This window comes from Apteryx rowi, unplaced genomic scaffold (genome assembly GCF_003343035.1).
Source record: "Apteryx rowi isolate R43461 unplaced genomic scaffold, aptRow1 scaffold_17, whole genome shotgun sequence".
Taxonomy (NCBI): Eukaryota; Metazoa; Chordata; class Aves; order Apterygiformes; family Apterygidae; genus Apteryx; species Apteryx rowi.
The window spans coordinates 3,184,020-3,197,992 of NW_020447974.1; the positions used below are offsets into that span (position 1 = coordinate 3,184,020).

The 13,973-nt window shown below is 39.3% G+C and overlaps 1 protein-coding gene across 2 annotated transcripts; it reads left to right on the forward strand.

Annotated features, from left to right (window-relative positions):
- Nucleotides 1-1,370: 1,370 nt before the first annotated feature.
- On the forward strand, nucleotides 1,371-12,999 carry HDC (histidine decarboxylase). Of its 2 annotated transcripts, XM_026060648.1 has the most exons (12): nucleotides 1,372-1,877; nucleotides 3,333-3,505; nucleotides 4,586-4,699; nucleotides 6,119-6,241; nucleotides 7,088-7,222; nucleotides 8,200-8,343; nucleotides 8,589-8,655; nucleotides 9,218-9,380; nucleotides 9,482-9,572; nucleotides 10,919-11,017; nucleotides 11,753-11,854; nucleotides 12,040-12,999. In XM_026060648.1, the coding sequence occupies exons 1-12, from the start codon at nucleotides 1,850-1,852 to the stop codon at nucleotides 12,799-12,801; spliced, it is 2,001 nt and encodes a 666-aa protein (XP_025916433.1). In that variant the 5' UTR covers nucleotides 1,372-1,849; the 3' UTR covers nucleotides 12,802-12,999. The 2 variants fall into 2 exon arrangements, with proteins under 2 accessions (XP_025916435.1, XP_025916433.1); XM_026060650.1 differs by lacking the exon at nucleotides 7,088-7,222 and having other exon boundaries at nucleotides 1,371-1,877.
- Nucleotides 13,000-13,973: the final 974 nt, after the last annotated feature.

The following is a 13,973-nucleotide window of genomic DNA, read 5'->3' on the forward strand; positions in this document are numbered from 1 at the left end:
AAATATTTATTATGCGTAGTCTAGGTCTGAAAACATTGTTACAAAGTATTGCTCCTTATTTGCTGTTCCAAATTGAAATCATAAAAGTAATCAGCTACATTTTTTTTTTTTTTAATAGATGTGCTTCCTTATTTAAAATCATATTATTTACTTGTCATGAGCAGGAATCACAGTTTTGCCCATGTTTTTGAGAACTCTCTGAGCTCTTTTTGAGCTGGTCCTGTGCGTGATGCCTGCCCCTTCTCACCTCCATTGCCCCTCTTTGTAGTAGCATTTACAGCAAAGCCAAGAGAGGTTCCTTAAGTTCATATTAAATATGCTGCCAGCTTTGTTAAATTTTTCACTGTTTCCCGAGAAACATGAGATAAAAGCAAATGAATAAGTGTATGGTATGTTTTTGTGTGCTCTTTTTGTACTTCTGCTCTGAATGCCTTTTTTTATCAATGTTTCTACTTCAGTATATTAATCTGATGAGTGTGTATCAGAGCATCTTTGTTGTATCTCTGAAACAGTTGTTCCTTCTCAAATATCTAATCGCAGCAGAAATAGGAAAGGTTTTTTACACTGTTCTGTAGAAAGTTCACTGTGGAGAAAGAAGTAACAGCTTCCTAGAATTACAAAAGAGTTCAGGCTGTATTATAGCGCATCAGGCAGAAAATAGGAGCTGCTCTGGCAGCCAGTTCCCTTCTGTGTCATGGGAACAGAGAAACAGCTGTTATGGATCAGACTAAAGGTCCTTCTAGCCCCACATCCTGTCTCCAACAGTGGACATAACCAGGAGCAAGGCATAAGGAGGAGCAAGAATAGGGCAAGCATACTTTGTAATCATTTCTCTTTACAGTGCTTAGTCCGCTTAGACAATTAAGATTTTTAAGTAAGCCCTAACTCTCTCTTTTCCCAGGACTGCCTGGTATCAGTGTAGAGCAAGTTCCTTCTGCTGAAGAGGATTAGCACTCAACATTGAAATAGTGTCAAAGGCTATGCTGCCAGAGACAGGTCAGGATGTGTTTTCTGTGTCTGAAACTGGAATGAGGGGGCTCTATGTGCCTGTTCCTCAAAACTGAGAACAATCCAGGCAGAGGAGTGTGAAGGAACTCTGGAGATACAAGGCCAAACTGGAGTGCTTATGCACATCACATGTGAGAAAAGCAAGCACAGTGTGTGAAGAAGATGCATTTTCCCAGCTCACCGGTGTAGGGGGATAACAATGGAGGAATGTTACCCTGCAGTACAGATTGGTCTGAGCTGAAAGAGCAGGATTTCCCAAAGGGGATCATTGCTTTACACTGTGGCTCTGGAATTAGCAATAGTTGTGGTGCCTTTCTGTTGGCAGCAAGGGACTGAGTGCATAAGGGTTGAAGAAGTGTGGAGATGCAGAAGCTCTCTTCTGGAAAAAATCAATCCTAAAATCCTTTGTATAACTACTGCTTAGGCTGTTTTCAGTCGACAAGAATAAGATGGCTGCTTTTATTTGTTTTTGGAAACTCTTGAGTTTTTCTCTCTCACAAGTCTGATGTTAATGTTTCTGATATTCATGACATTGATTACCATGAGCCTTCTGAAAGGTTGTTCTAAAATGGGAAAGGGCTAGTGCAGATGAAGCTCTTCGAGATACTGCCTTACACATCAAAAGAGTACAACATCAACAGACTAAAAGCCCTCAGTTGGGAGGAGTTAGATAAACGCTCACCAATAACCTGCCTACGTTAAACCTTTTCCAGAATGCGTGAGTCCGAGAGATAAAGAGAGCTATAAAGGGTGAGCATCTAGCAGGGCACCAGACGGTACTGTCCACAGCTCGCTGAAACGGTCCTGGCCCAGGTTTGAAGAGCTTTTAGAAGAAATCAGTATGGAGCCAGAGGAGTACAGACAGAGAGGTGAGTGAGAGTGATCCTCCTCTGCTCTTGGAAATAGGTAGCGTTTGCTCACAGGGAAGAGCTGTTGTAGGGCTGGGAATGGTACCCAGAAATGAGGATGAGCTGTGCACTCTCAAACTCCACACATGCATCTTCGAGAGACCTACTGGGACTGAGAAGATAAGAATGTGTCCAGGGTAGATTTTAAACTAATGGATTTAAAGTCAGTGGATGACTTATGTTTTTTGGTCTTACATGTAAAATACTATGGGAAAGATCCCAAACCCTGTGATTCTGAATAAATTTTGTGCTAGGGGTGTATTATGCTCAGTGGCTCTTTCCTAGCTGAAACCATGAAAATTCACTGATACTGGTGCAGTTCTGGGGATAGGGAGCAAATTTTGGTCCCAGTGCTGAAGAAGATTGGCTAACAAGTGGAGAAAAGGTGTGGAGCTGTTTTCAGAGGATGCAAAAGTGGTAGTGCCATACTGACAGGAATCCTTATTTCTGTGAAATGCACAGTTTCTGTTCGTTTTAAGAAAATCTGTCTAGTCGGTAGTCAAATAGATTGTACTTCCAAAGGTACATTTGAAATTTTCAGTAATGACACTGAAGTAACCCTATCAATCTCTTCAGTCCTTGTGAAGCCTATACTAAGAGCTTTATTAGATGGAGCAGATAAGGTGTGGGAAAATTGAGTGGCTTTCCCAAGATCACCTAGCCACAGAGGCAGAGATTAACTCAGCTCTTTGATTGCTGGCCAGTGTCCTTTCTGTAGGAAAATGTTCACTCACTGAATAATCAGAAACCTTCAGGAGGTCATACAGCTCCCTGCCATATGTGGTGTGTCATGTGTATTCCCAGATAAATACCAGCAACAATTCATGAGATGATTCATAATACAGTGAATTGAGGCTAGTACTATGAAATATGGGAGTATATTTTTTTTATACAGGCAAGGAAACAGGCTTATTGTCAGGAAATACTATCAAGTAGTATTTTCCACTGATGAATCATATAGCCTTAAACTAACATTCAGAGGACGAGTCAGAATCAATTATTGAGCAGAAGTTCTTGTTTAATTTACTGCAAATTTTGCATATATTTTAAAATTTTTATTGGATGGGGTAGGATGAATTCTTAACGTAGACTTTCCTGCAGCTGGAAGCTGCCAACATTTGGTTTCAGTGGATTTCTGATATGCTCATGATCTGTTCTGAAGTAAAAATGTGATGAGAGGCAGGAGAGATGAGGCTGAGGAATGTGCAGGATCCTCTGCTTCTGAATGCCCTGAAACCCCTGGGCACAGTAGGACTTGTCCACACTGGGGCTCTGGGCTACTGGTGTTCTGGTTCCTGTGGCTGTCCTGGGAGCAGCATCCTTCCGAGACAGATTGCTAATGACGGATTGCATGAAGTGCTAGTACTCGTTATTTTTCTGTGATCTAAACTCAAAGCACTGAGTTGCCTCTTCCAGGGAAAGAGATGGTGGATTACATTTGCCAGTACCTGAGCAGTGTGAGAGAGAGACGGGTGACTCCTGATGTGCAGCCAGGTTACATGAGAGCTCAGTTGCCGGATTCTGCCCCAATGGACCCAGACAGCTGGGACAACATCTTTGGAGACATAGAGAAAATTATTATGCCTGGGGTAAGGATTAAAGTATAATCATGTTGGGGAAAAGTCACTACTACTTGGGGTAACACCCAAATCCTGGGAATGTACAAATTCTGCAGAATATTTATTTAAGTAAGTAAACCACTTTGAAATATAGAATAATTCATGTAGAGATTTTGTCCAGAGAAGGACCTTGGAGATTACTGTTGTGTTCCTAACAACAATTTTAGGAGGTAGAATTAATATACTTTTGAAGTATTTTAGACTTTAGAATACTTCACATTTCCTTAGAAGGAAACTGATTTTCTGATATCGACAAATTTAGCTTCACAAGGCCCCTACCTGACAAGTAGCATCATCTTAGTTTCAGAGTTGGGGAGACTGAGACACAATAAGGTGAAGTATCTCTTGCCCAAAGTCATATACACTTAAGAATTGTCTCCTGCTCTGTGAACATAAGGGTTTCCTTCCTCTTGTAAGTCTATACTGCAGATTCTGTTAAGGGAGGTAATGGTACCTCATTAAACGTTGTATGTAAGAAGGTGTTACAAAGACTGTTTTAAAATTTCCTCTGTAGATATTTGGTCTGGTCTAGGAGAGCTATTCACTTTTATTATGCTTATATTGCTGTTCAGCATTTAAGCTCCTTTTTCAGGAGTACAGAGGGGGCCTGTATAATTCTAAGTTGCTGTGTGCAACCAAAGGCAAGCTGTTGCTTGATGGTGACAAAATGACTAGGAGCAACTTTGTTGCAAGGATTTCCAGGTACAAGGATAAACCTTTTTGACTCATTTGTTATAACAAGAATAAAGCCGCCATAATGGAATGTTGTCAAAAGACCATTCTTTCCTGTTGAAAAATCTTTGTCTGCATGTTTAATTCAGATAAATGCTTTTGCTACAATTTGGAATTTATCTAATAACGACAGTGTTATCATTTGCTAGTGCTGTACTCCTGTTGATATTATCTCTGTAGCTTTCTGCTAGTAGATCTATAATTGCACATATTATGTTGCTGCGGTCCTTTCCCATCACTAACCAGATGCTAATTGCTACATCTGCTGCAGAATTTTGTGACCTTTTCAGACTTAACTTCTTGTTAACTTTGTTCTAGGTAGTCCATTGGCAGAGCCCGCATATGCACGCCTACTTTCCAGCTCTTACTTCTTGGCCTTCACTCCTGGGAGATATGTTGGCTGATGCAATTAACTGCTTGGGATTCACATGGGTAAATTATTTTGTTTTTTGGTACTTTGGATATTCTTCTTCAATGTGTACTGTGCGGGAGCAGGTCACTGTCATTCCTTCTGGATCTATGAATCTGTGTAACTCTTTACTTTAAACCATTCTAAGTTGTTTGTACAACTTAAAAATGTCTTCTCTCATAAAAATAAATAAATATTTGAAGACATTTTATAAATGTGTCATAGCAAGAGCAAAAGTTACCAAGTAATAAGAGCTGAAATGACAAAAATATATCAAACTTACTTACTTACTTACTATCAAACCTTCGTAGCGTGACAATCACCACAAAGGTCTGTTTCCTAATTCTTTGCATATCCCAACATGAGCATTGCTGCCTGACCTCCAGTGTCAGTCCCAAAACTGTTACACAAGCACAGTAGGCAATAAAATAGCCACCACCTGTGACTGCTCCATTGAGAGAACAAGTTTCCTACTTTTCCCCTTGTAAATGAAGTTGTTTGGCCTGTCCCAGAAAGTCTGTGTGTCCAGTGTCCTCCTGCAGCTACACAGCACTACTTGGTTTTGTGTGACTCTGCAGCCCTCACTGGCATTCTGAAGCCAATCTTTTCTCCACTGGTGAGTTGCCCAGATCTTTAGCCTTATGTCTCCCTGTAGAAAGCTGTAGAAGTTCATTAACCTATAAAAATAAATAAATAAATAATTGAAGGTTACAGTCTCTATATGCTTGTCTCAAATTACCTCATTGTATACAGAAAAATGCCCATTTCTGTGTCCTCTGTCTAGTTTTGATAGACTTCTGTTAAGTTTGCAATGTAAACTGATTCTTTCATAAGTGGAAAGCCAGACACTGCAGAGCAACTTCCGCCTTACTTTTACTGCTCTACAAAAAGCCCCACTTAGCTCTCCTCATTTGTAAGAGGGATCAGTGTCCATTCTCTTCAGGGAGCAAAAGCATGTACTCACATATGGTGAATTACACTTCCAGATTTTTGCCTCAAATGACTCCTGATCTTTCTCTTTAATGGACTGTCTAAAATAATTGATAGTTTAGAAGCTCAATGCTGAGGTGATGCTGGTAAATTGGAGAGCTTTTTCAGGAGGTTGGTGAGAGTCTGTTTGTATTTGAAGTTCCAAGAAAGCAGCTGGTAATGAGGGAACCAGCAAGATACCCAGAGCTCATCCTCACCTGCAACCTCAGCATAGAGGTTTGTGTTACAGAACTGGTCAGACACCATCATTCTCATTATAGTGGTATTGTGCTCTGCGAGATATCTGCCATAGTCTTACAGGGCTAGCTGTCTAAATATCCAATACTACAAAGTTTGTAATCTGCACTTTTGTCACATTTAGGTGAGATTTCTGCCAAGGCAATTAAAAATATAACTGTTAATTAAAATGTGCTTTGTGGCAGTAAGCTGATTCTCTTTGTTTGAATTGCTAGGCCTCCAGTCCAGCCTGTACAGAACTGGAAATGAACGTGATGGATTGGCTGGCTAAAATGCTGGGCCTTCCAGATAAATTTCTGCACCACCATCCCAACAGCATGGGAGGAGGAGTATTACAGGTAGGGGAGAACAGAGGTGGCCTCATCAGAGTTTCTATTTTCACTCAAGTGAATTTCCCTCTGAAAGGACTGATAGTTTTCCTTGAAGCAAAATCAACAAGATTTGGTCTGTGTGTTGGGAAGTAGAGATAAATCTCAATTTGGCATTTCTTTACTGAATTTTAAAATTAAATGTAGAAGATTATGGAATAGGAATTGCTATTGCTTTAGTCCTTAATAGGTTACAGACTAGGAGCTAGTGCTCTTATGGATTTACTAAGGATAAATTAGGTAATCAGATTTGTTTTTTCAGTCCATTTCACATCACCAAAGTATTCACCAAAGTTATTCTAATGTAATTAGAGAAGGGGAAGACTTCAGTTGTCACTATCCTTCTGCCAGAAGTCTTTGTCCACATAAGAAATTGTTTTTTCTCTTTTCATGTCTACTTTGTGTCTCTGAGAACTGCAGGATTAAAGCCTGAACCTTCATCTTCTTTCATAAAGCCTCAGCCAGTATCCCCTGAAATCAGTGCTAAGACTCTCTGTATTATAAGGAGCTTTGCTCAGGTGTATAATTTTCATGGGAGATGCTACATTTTAGCCACAGAAGAAAAAAAGGAAAATGTGATTTCTCCCCACCACCTCTTGCACATTTAAAAATATGCAGCAGTCTGAAGGCTTTGTTTTGTGTTGCTGGCTCAGAGAGCTGCTCATCAGCTAGTGTCTTTACACTGTGTCTGAGAAAAGCAATTGTAGAAATGAAAGAGGGGGTGGGTAGCTGAGCAGTTCAATGATTTTAGTAAATCCCTGACTAAATAGCAATAAAGTAGCAATATGCTGCAGTAAAAGTGCAATGTCTTTGCAGAGCACTGTGAGTGAATCAACCTTGGTTGCACTGCTAGCAGCAAGGAAAAACAAAATTTTGGAAATGAAGCTTTCTGAGCCAGACACTGATGAGTCCTCACTCAATTCTCGTCTCATCGCTTACGCGTCTGATCAAGTAGGTTCTTATGGTTACAAAGAAACACATTTGCTTCTCTTGTCTCATCCAGACCATATAGATTACAATGTGAATTTGCATTTCTGTGTCAATAGAAAAACACAAACATAAATGCTTCACAAGCATGAATGAACCCTCTAAAGTTGTTTTCTGCTGATGAGGAATAAGAATCAATGTGAGGTGAGGCATTTTGCAAGGTCTCAGCAGCCCAGAGGAGACCCTTTCACATAACTCATTTCTGCGCTTCTTTGCTGTCTTCCGCAAAGCCATACTCCAGTAACTTTCATTACTACGTGCTGATGTCATGCTGCTTCTGCCGTTGTTTCTTCACAGTCTGCTTCCATTCAGAGATGGGCCCACTCAGGGCACTACCTCAGTGATGCCCCTGGTTAGGTTCTCCACTCCAGGCCCTTGAGGTTGTTCTTGGAGAAAATCAGGAGCACCTGCACAGTGCTGAGACTCTGCCTTGGAAGCCTGTTCCATCCTTTGATTCCTGAACTGAACACATTCCCTGTGAATACAGCAACAGCAGACGTGCTCATGCCGTGTCTCCTTTGATACAAATAAAGGGCCTTTGTTGTGAGGGGCTTTGGTTTACCCTAACCCCAATCTGGGCAGACTTCAGGGGGTTTTCTCCTCTTATAGCAATGAGAAGTGAACAAACTGAGGTTGATCCATTTCTAGAGTGTCCTTTAAGATTTGAATTTTGATGAATGACCTTCCAAACACAGCATAAGGATGATTATTATTACATTTTAGAGACTAGTACTTGAATAAATGGAGTGTATATATTCCTTAGAATTACAGTGTAATATTTCTTTTAGTTATTCGCAAAGAACAAGCTTTCAGGCTTATATTAATCCAAATTATAATTAGGATCTTATCTCTGCTTTTCTTGTGATCACTTTTATAATGCCATAATTTATCACAGTTGTTCAGCTTTAGAGCTTTCTTTCTTGCTGTTTCTTTTTTTTAAGGCGCATTCTTCTGTAGAAAAGGCCAGCTTGATTTCTCTTGTGAAGATGAAATTTCTGCCTGTGGATGAGAACTTTTCCCTCAGAGGTGAAACTTTGATGAAAGCCATTGAAGAAGACAGAAACAGAGGCCTAGTGCCTGTTTTTGTATGTTCAACTTTGTTATTGACATAGTATTGTATTCTAAATGTCAACATAAAAATATATCTAAAGCATTTCTTACTGTGCTAAAATAGATTAGTTGAAAGTTAAAATGTATATGACAATTTCTGTTTTATCGAATCCAAATATTTTAGTATCATTTCATTTTTGACTGAATTGATAGCCTGCTTGGTTTTAAAATGCATCCTTTTATTTAAAAATGCCATTTTAACAAGTTTGTTTTTTTCTAGGTTTGTGCAACTTTGGGTACAACTGGTGTCTGTGCTTTTGACAGTCTCTCAGAGCTGGGTCCAATTTGTAAGCGTATTTCTTGTTTTGTTGTTTTTAAACTATGATAGCACAGACAAGACAACATGGGGGTTTTTCATGCCCAAACCAAGGAGAATAGACACACTACTCAGCTAAGTTTTTCAGCTATGTTTTAAAGATCTGTGGAGTCAGTGGTAGTCTTTCCACTATTTCTGTAAGATTTACATTAGGATGCTAAAATGTATTCTACTCAAGATGGATAAAATTTGCCAATGGATAAATCTTTAATATATGGTTTCCTAGGGAATACACACAGTGTACGGTACAGAGTGCAGTACTGTTGTATAATGGATAAATAAATAAGTATTTAACCTAGCAAAGGAATTTTGGAAATACTGGTTAGTAGGACAACCTTTGTAGCTGCCAGTTCAATAGATAAATTTGAAGTGGCTGCAGATTCTACTCCAGAATAAATTCTGACAAGTAGCTGCTGAAGACCTATGGCTCTGTCTCTGCTCCCTGCCCATGCACCTAGTCTTCAGAGAGAAAAAATTAAGCACGTACTTTGATTCATTATGTCCCCTACATACAACAGTCTCAATTCCAACAGGTGATGCTGAGGGACTCTGGCTTCATATTGATGCTGCATATGCAGGAACAGCATTTGTATGTCCTGAATTTCGATTGTTCTTGGATGGAATTGAATATGCAGATTCCTTTGCTTTTAATCCTTCTAAATGGATGATGGTTCATTTTGACTGCACTGGATTTTGGTGAGTAAAGGCAAAACACAAACACCAAAAGGATAATATGCAAATTGCAAAGTCTTTCGCTGCACAGGTTTTTTGCTAACAGTTCATTCTACAATTGATAGGGTTAAAGATAAATACAAGTTACATCAAACCTTCAGTGTTAACCCTGTCTACCTCAGGCATCCCAATTCAGGAGCTGCTGTTGATTTCATGGTAAGTCGCCATGTGAGTTAATATTCTAAATTGCCTATGAAACGTTCAAACACAGATTGCCAAATTGCTCACACCCTGGAGTGTGATTACCTTGAAGCTGGTCTTACTACATAAAAGTATAAAAGCAATCATAATGAGATCCTACTGCAGATTAAATAATAGAACTTTGAAGTGAGCTGTGCTTGTGAAAGCTGATTATAAAATTGCATAGAAATGCTTTCAGATATAGAGATTAAGTTAAATAAGAGCATGACATTAGTGTTTTGCATGCCTAAAGACTTTGTTTGCCCTCTGCAGGCAAATAAGCTAATTCTTAGCATTGTGTCATGAACTTGACTATAGTGGGACTTTTTTATACAGCTGGGGATGTACCCTAGCCTTTCTAGTCAGAAAGTCATTTTTGTGCATCGTATTATAGGAAGTAATTCCTCCTGATAGCATTTTGGGTGTTCTATGTATATCTCTGATATGTAATACAATAGAGAAAGGAGTAATCAATGAAAACACCCTGCTCGCAAACAGCAGTAGAATGAATTACATTTTCCTTCAGATGAAGCTATTAGAAGAGCTATGAGGCATTTCAGTTTAGATCCATCTTGTAGAAGATTTCAGTACAGTAAAACAACATAATATTCAACTACCGGTTGTTTCAGCTGTGATCTCACCCAAGTCCTGAAACTATAATTGTTGTGTTTCTTTAAATCAATAATGCTTTTCACTAGAGAGAGTGAACGTCTGTGTGTGTGTCTGCCTGTGTGTCTGCGTCTGTAGAGAAAAAAAATCGGTGAGTCCCTCTTGTGGTTAAATAGGACTCTGCAAGTCATTCTGTAGATCCTTAGAAGTACTTTTTTACGTGTTCCGTCACTCTTACATGCAGTAAATGTTATTTTCTCTGGAAGGGTCTAATCTTATATCTGTTCCAACTGCTTATAGTCGATTTGGGAAACCATTCAGAACAGCACTTAAATATGCATATTACAGGACTTGAAGTGAGCACTCAGTCATAAAGTGTAGATTGGCACATCTAAGTTTATAAGGCTCTTTAAGTGTAAACAGGAGTTGCTATTTATAAATTGGTAATTAACTAAAAATTCTAAACATAACTATGCTGTAGACTAAGGGGAATAGCCAAAATTTTATTTTTCCAAATACTTGAAAAATATGTAGACATAGTTCTTCTTTGATGGCTATTTCCTAGGCTCAGTTAGTTTTCACTGATGTGAAATTCTTTGTCAATAAAGATTTCTGACCTGAGTACAGGTCTGAAGTATCAAACTGCTGTAGTGTAAGAGGACGCTCCTTTCTGTTGTTTTTGCACTTGCTGATACACTCTTGTTTTTTCCCAGCACTGGCAAATTCCACTAAGTCGTCGATTTCGTTCTTTGAAGCTGTGGTTTGTGATTCGTTCATTCGGGGTGAAAAAGCTTCAAGCTCACGTCCGGCATGTATGTGAATTAACAATACAAGCATAAACATTGTGCATTTATTGGCAGCTGAGTTTGTTTAAACTCAGTGATAAAATGATGAATAATAGAAATCCTCTGACATACAAACCTTGCATGTAAACACTAAATGCATGCTGATTTTAATCTTAAGTAATCTGAAAAGATTTACTACGTAGACAAAGCTTTCCCTGTACACTTTTGGGAAGCAGAAGGCAATGGAAAGCAACTTGATATATCAGTGCCTTCTGCAAATTGTGGAGTACTAATCTGTAGAGGTTTTCTTTGAGGCAAAGTGGCAGCTGTTTGGGAGGCAGTCTGTGATAGACGGCTATTGGGTGAACCCATTGCTATGAAAATCTACAGGCTTAAATCCTTGGTGGAATGTAAATACAAGGGATCATATTGTGGATCAATAGTTATTGCAAGATGATTCTAACTTGGACTTTCAAACCTTTCTCTAGAAAACTCCTATGTATAGTCCAGTTACTCGTTTGCTGTCACGGGTCTGTCTGTAAGGATCTGCAAAACCCACTGAAAATAGATTTTGGATCAGACTCTTAACTGATCCTACCATAGGCTTTGACAAATAGAGACAGTCTTTAAAATTTTAGTTGTTGTCATTCTCAGTTTTGCTATCATTCATGTTGGAATGATGTGTTTTAACTACTTAATTTAGTGTCTTATATTGGGTCTGTGACAAACTAATGCATAACTACTTTTTTTTTTTAATTATAGGGTACTGAAACAGCCAAATTCTTTGAATCTTTGGTTAAAAGTGATCCGCTCTTTGAAATTCCTGCCAAGAGACACCTCGGACTGGTTGTGTTTCGTTTAAAGGTAAAGACTGGGCCATTTGCATCCTCTCTTGGAATGAACTGACTGCAGCTGATCTCTCCCCAGACATTAATAACTGTGAATAAACTCTTCATGTAAGAATTTGTAATGCTGGAATTCTTACAAAGATGACTGGATGTCATAGCAATTGTAACTGTAGTATTTCTTCTTATCCATATTTAAAACAGGGTCCCAATTGGCTGACAGAAGAGCTCCTGAAAGAACTGAGCAGTTCTGGCAAGATTTTCCTTATTCCAGCAACCATTCATGACAAGTTCATCATTCGTTTTACTGTAACATCTCAGTTCACAACCAGGGAAGATATTCTGCAAGACTGGGACATCATTCAACACACTGCAGCCCAAATCGTTAGCCGGCATTATGCGTTGCACCGCATCAGTTCTGGTGATGGGGCAAGAATCCCTAATATGATAGTTAAGCCTAGTTCTAATACCATTAGTAATGCTTCTCAGTTTTATCTAGATGAAGGAGAACACAAAACACCGTCCAGAAAAATAGTAGTTCAGCCTAAGAAGTTAGCAGTGAGTCCCAGTACATGTGTGATTAACCAACAAGTGGAAGGTCAAGGGGATCCTCTAGATGACTGTTTTCCAGAAGATGTCCAAGATGTTACCAAACATAAGTTATCCTCCTTCTTATTCAGTTATTTATCTGTTCAAGGCAAGAAAAAGACAGCACGCTCCCTTAGCTGCAACAGTGTGCCAATGACTGGTGGTCTTGAGCAATGTAACCCCAAAGCAGGAGCTGCTGACAAGAGAGAGTCTCATACAAATGCCAAAATCCTTTCTAGGCTGCCTGAAGAGGTGATGATGCTCAAAAAAAGCGCCTTCAAAAAACTGATCAAGTTTTACAGTGTTCCAAGCTTCCCAGAGTGTAGCATTCAGTGTGGCCTTCATCTGCCTTGCTGTCCTCTGCAAGCCATTGTTTAACAAGTGAAAGAAATTGGTCCTTAAGGCCTCCCCAGATAGAAAAGAACCAAAGTTTGCTTACTCATATGCAATACTACCTGTTATTTTGTTCAATATGTAAACAGTAGCAACGACCACTGAGAAAATTCCTGTGCTTCTACTGATGCAAAACCTTGTGTATTTATAGATTAAAACGTCAAATAAATCTTGTAAGCATGTAATATGAAACTCTGGTTTGTAGACTGTAGAAAAGAAAATGCCAATTTTTGCCTTATCAGCCTTGCAATACACTAATGGACCATTCACAGATGGTAGGCTAGAATCGTTTTAACAAAACATGCTGGTCTCAATAGGGTGTAAACAATTTAGCTCACTATTTGCACCACTGATTTTTTTAATACCTTGACCTAAATTTTCTAAAGACTGCTGTAGGGACCTGTTGGTATGTACAGTGCCAACATCACTTGTAAACTGTGCAAAAAGGAAGATGTAACCTTTCTAAGAGGTTTTGCCATGCAAGGGCAGTTTTAAACTCTGTGAATTTAAAACCACAGCAGCCCTGCCTTCCTGTTTGCGTTAATCAGTTACATGGCACAGGAGGCTTTGTGCACCCCTGTACCAGGAAGATTTGCCATTGCTGAGCACCTGTGGCTTTTGTCAGCATTACCTAAAGGCTGTAAATTACAAGTGCATGGGGGAAAAGAACAGGAACAATTTCACCCTTTCTCATACCAGAACTAGGAACATTAAACTAAAAGGTAGCAGGACACAGACAAAAGGGGGGGGGGGTCTCCATGCAGCAAACAAACTCATTGCTACAAGAGGGCAATGATTTACATATTTTTCAAAAATAATTCAAAATATTAATTGGAGAAAAAGCCACTGAGGGCAGTTTCAAATTCAGAGTGTCTGCTGTTGAGTCAGGAAGCATAAAGATTGCTGGGGAACTATTCTGGGGAAGAATTGCTAGATGCTTGCCGTTGTCTTCATAGTCATTGCCAGACAGCTGCAATAAGCCCTTGTTAAGGCAGGGTGCTGGGCCAGTATAGCTGTTCTTAAGTTATATAAGCAATGAGTCTGGTCAATCAATCAGACCAATTTCCATACTGTTACACAACAGTGGGGATTACTGGGGCATGTATTACAAGCAGCAGTAAAATTTGGCCTACCAACTCTTCCTAGTAAGTATTTAT

Bases quoted from the DNA above. Each gene is read 5' to 3' on its own strand.
- HDC (XM_026060648.1), top strand. From the start codon at position 1,850: ATGGAGCCAGAGGAGTACAGACAGAGAG. The intron at 8,656-9,217 runs GTAAGCGTATTT...CAATTCCAACAG, and splicing joins CTCAGAGCTGGGTCCAATTT to GTGATGCTGAGGGACTCTGG. The intron at 9,381-9,481 runs GTGAGTAAAGGC...TACAATTGATAG, and splicing joins TTTGACTGCACTGGATTTTG to GGTTAAAGATAAATACAAGT.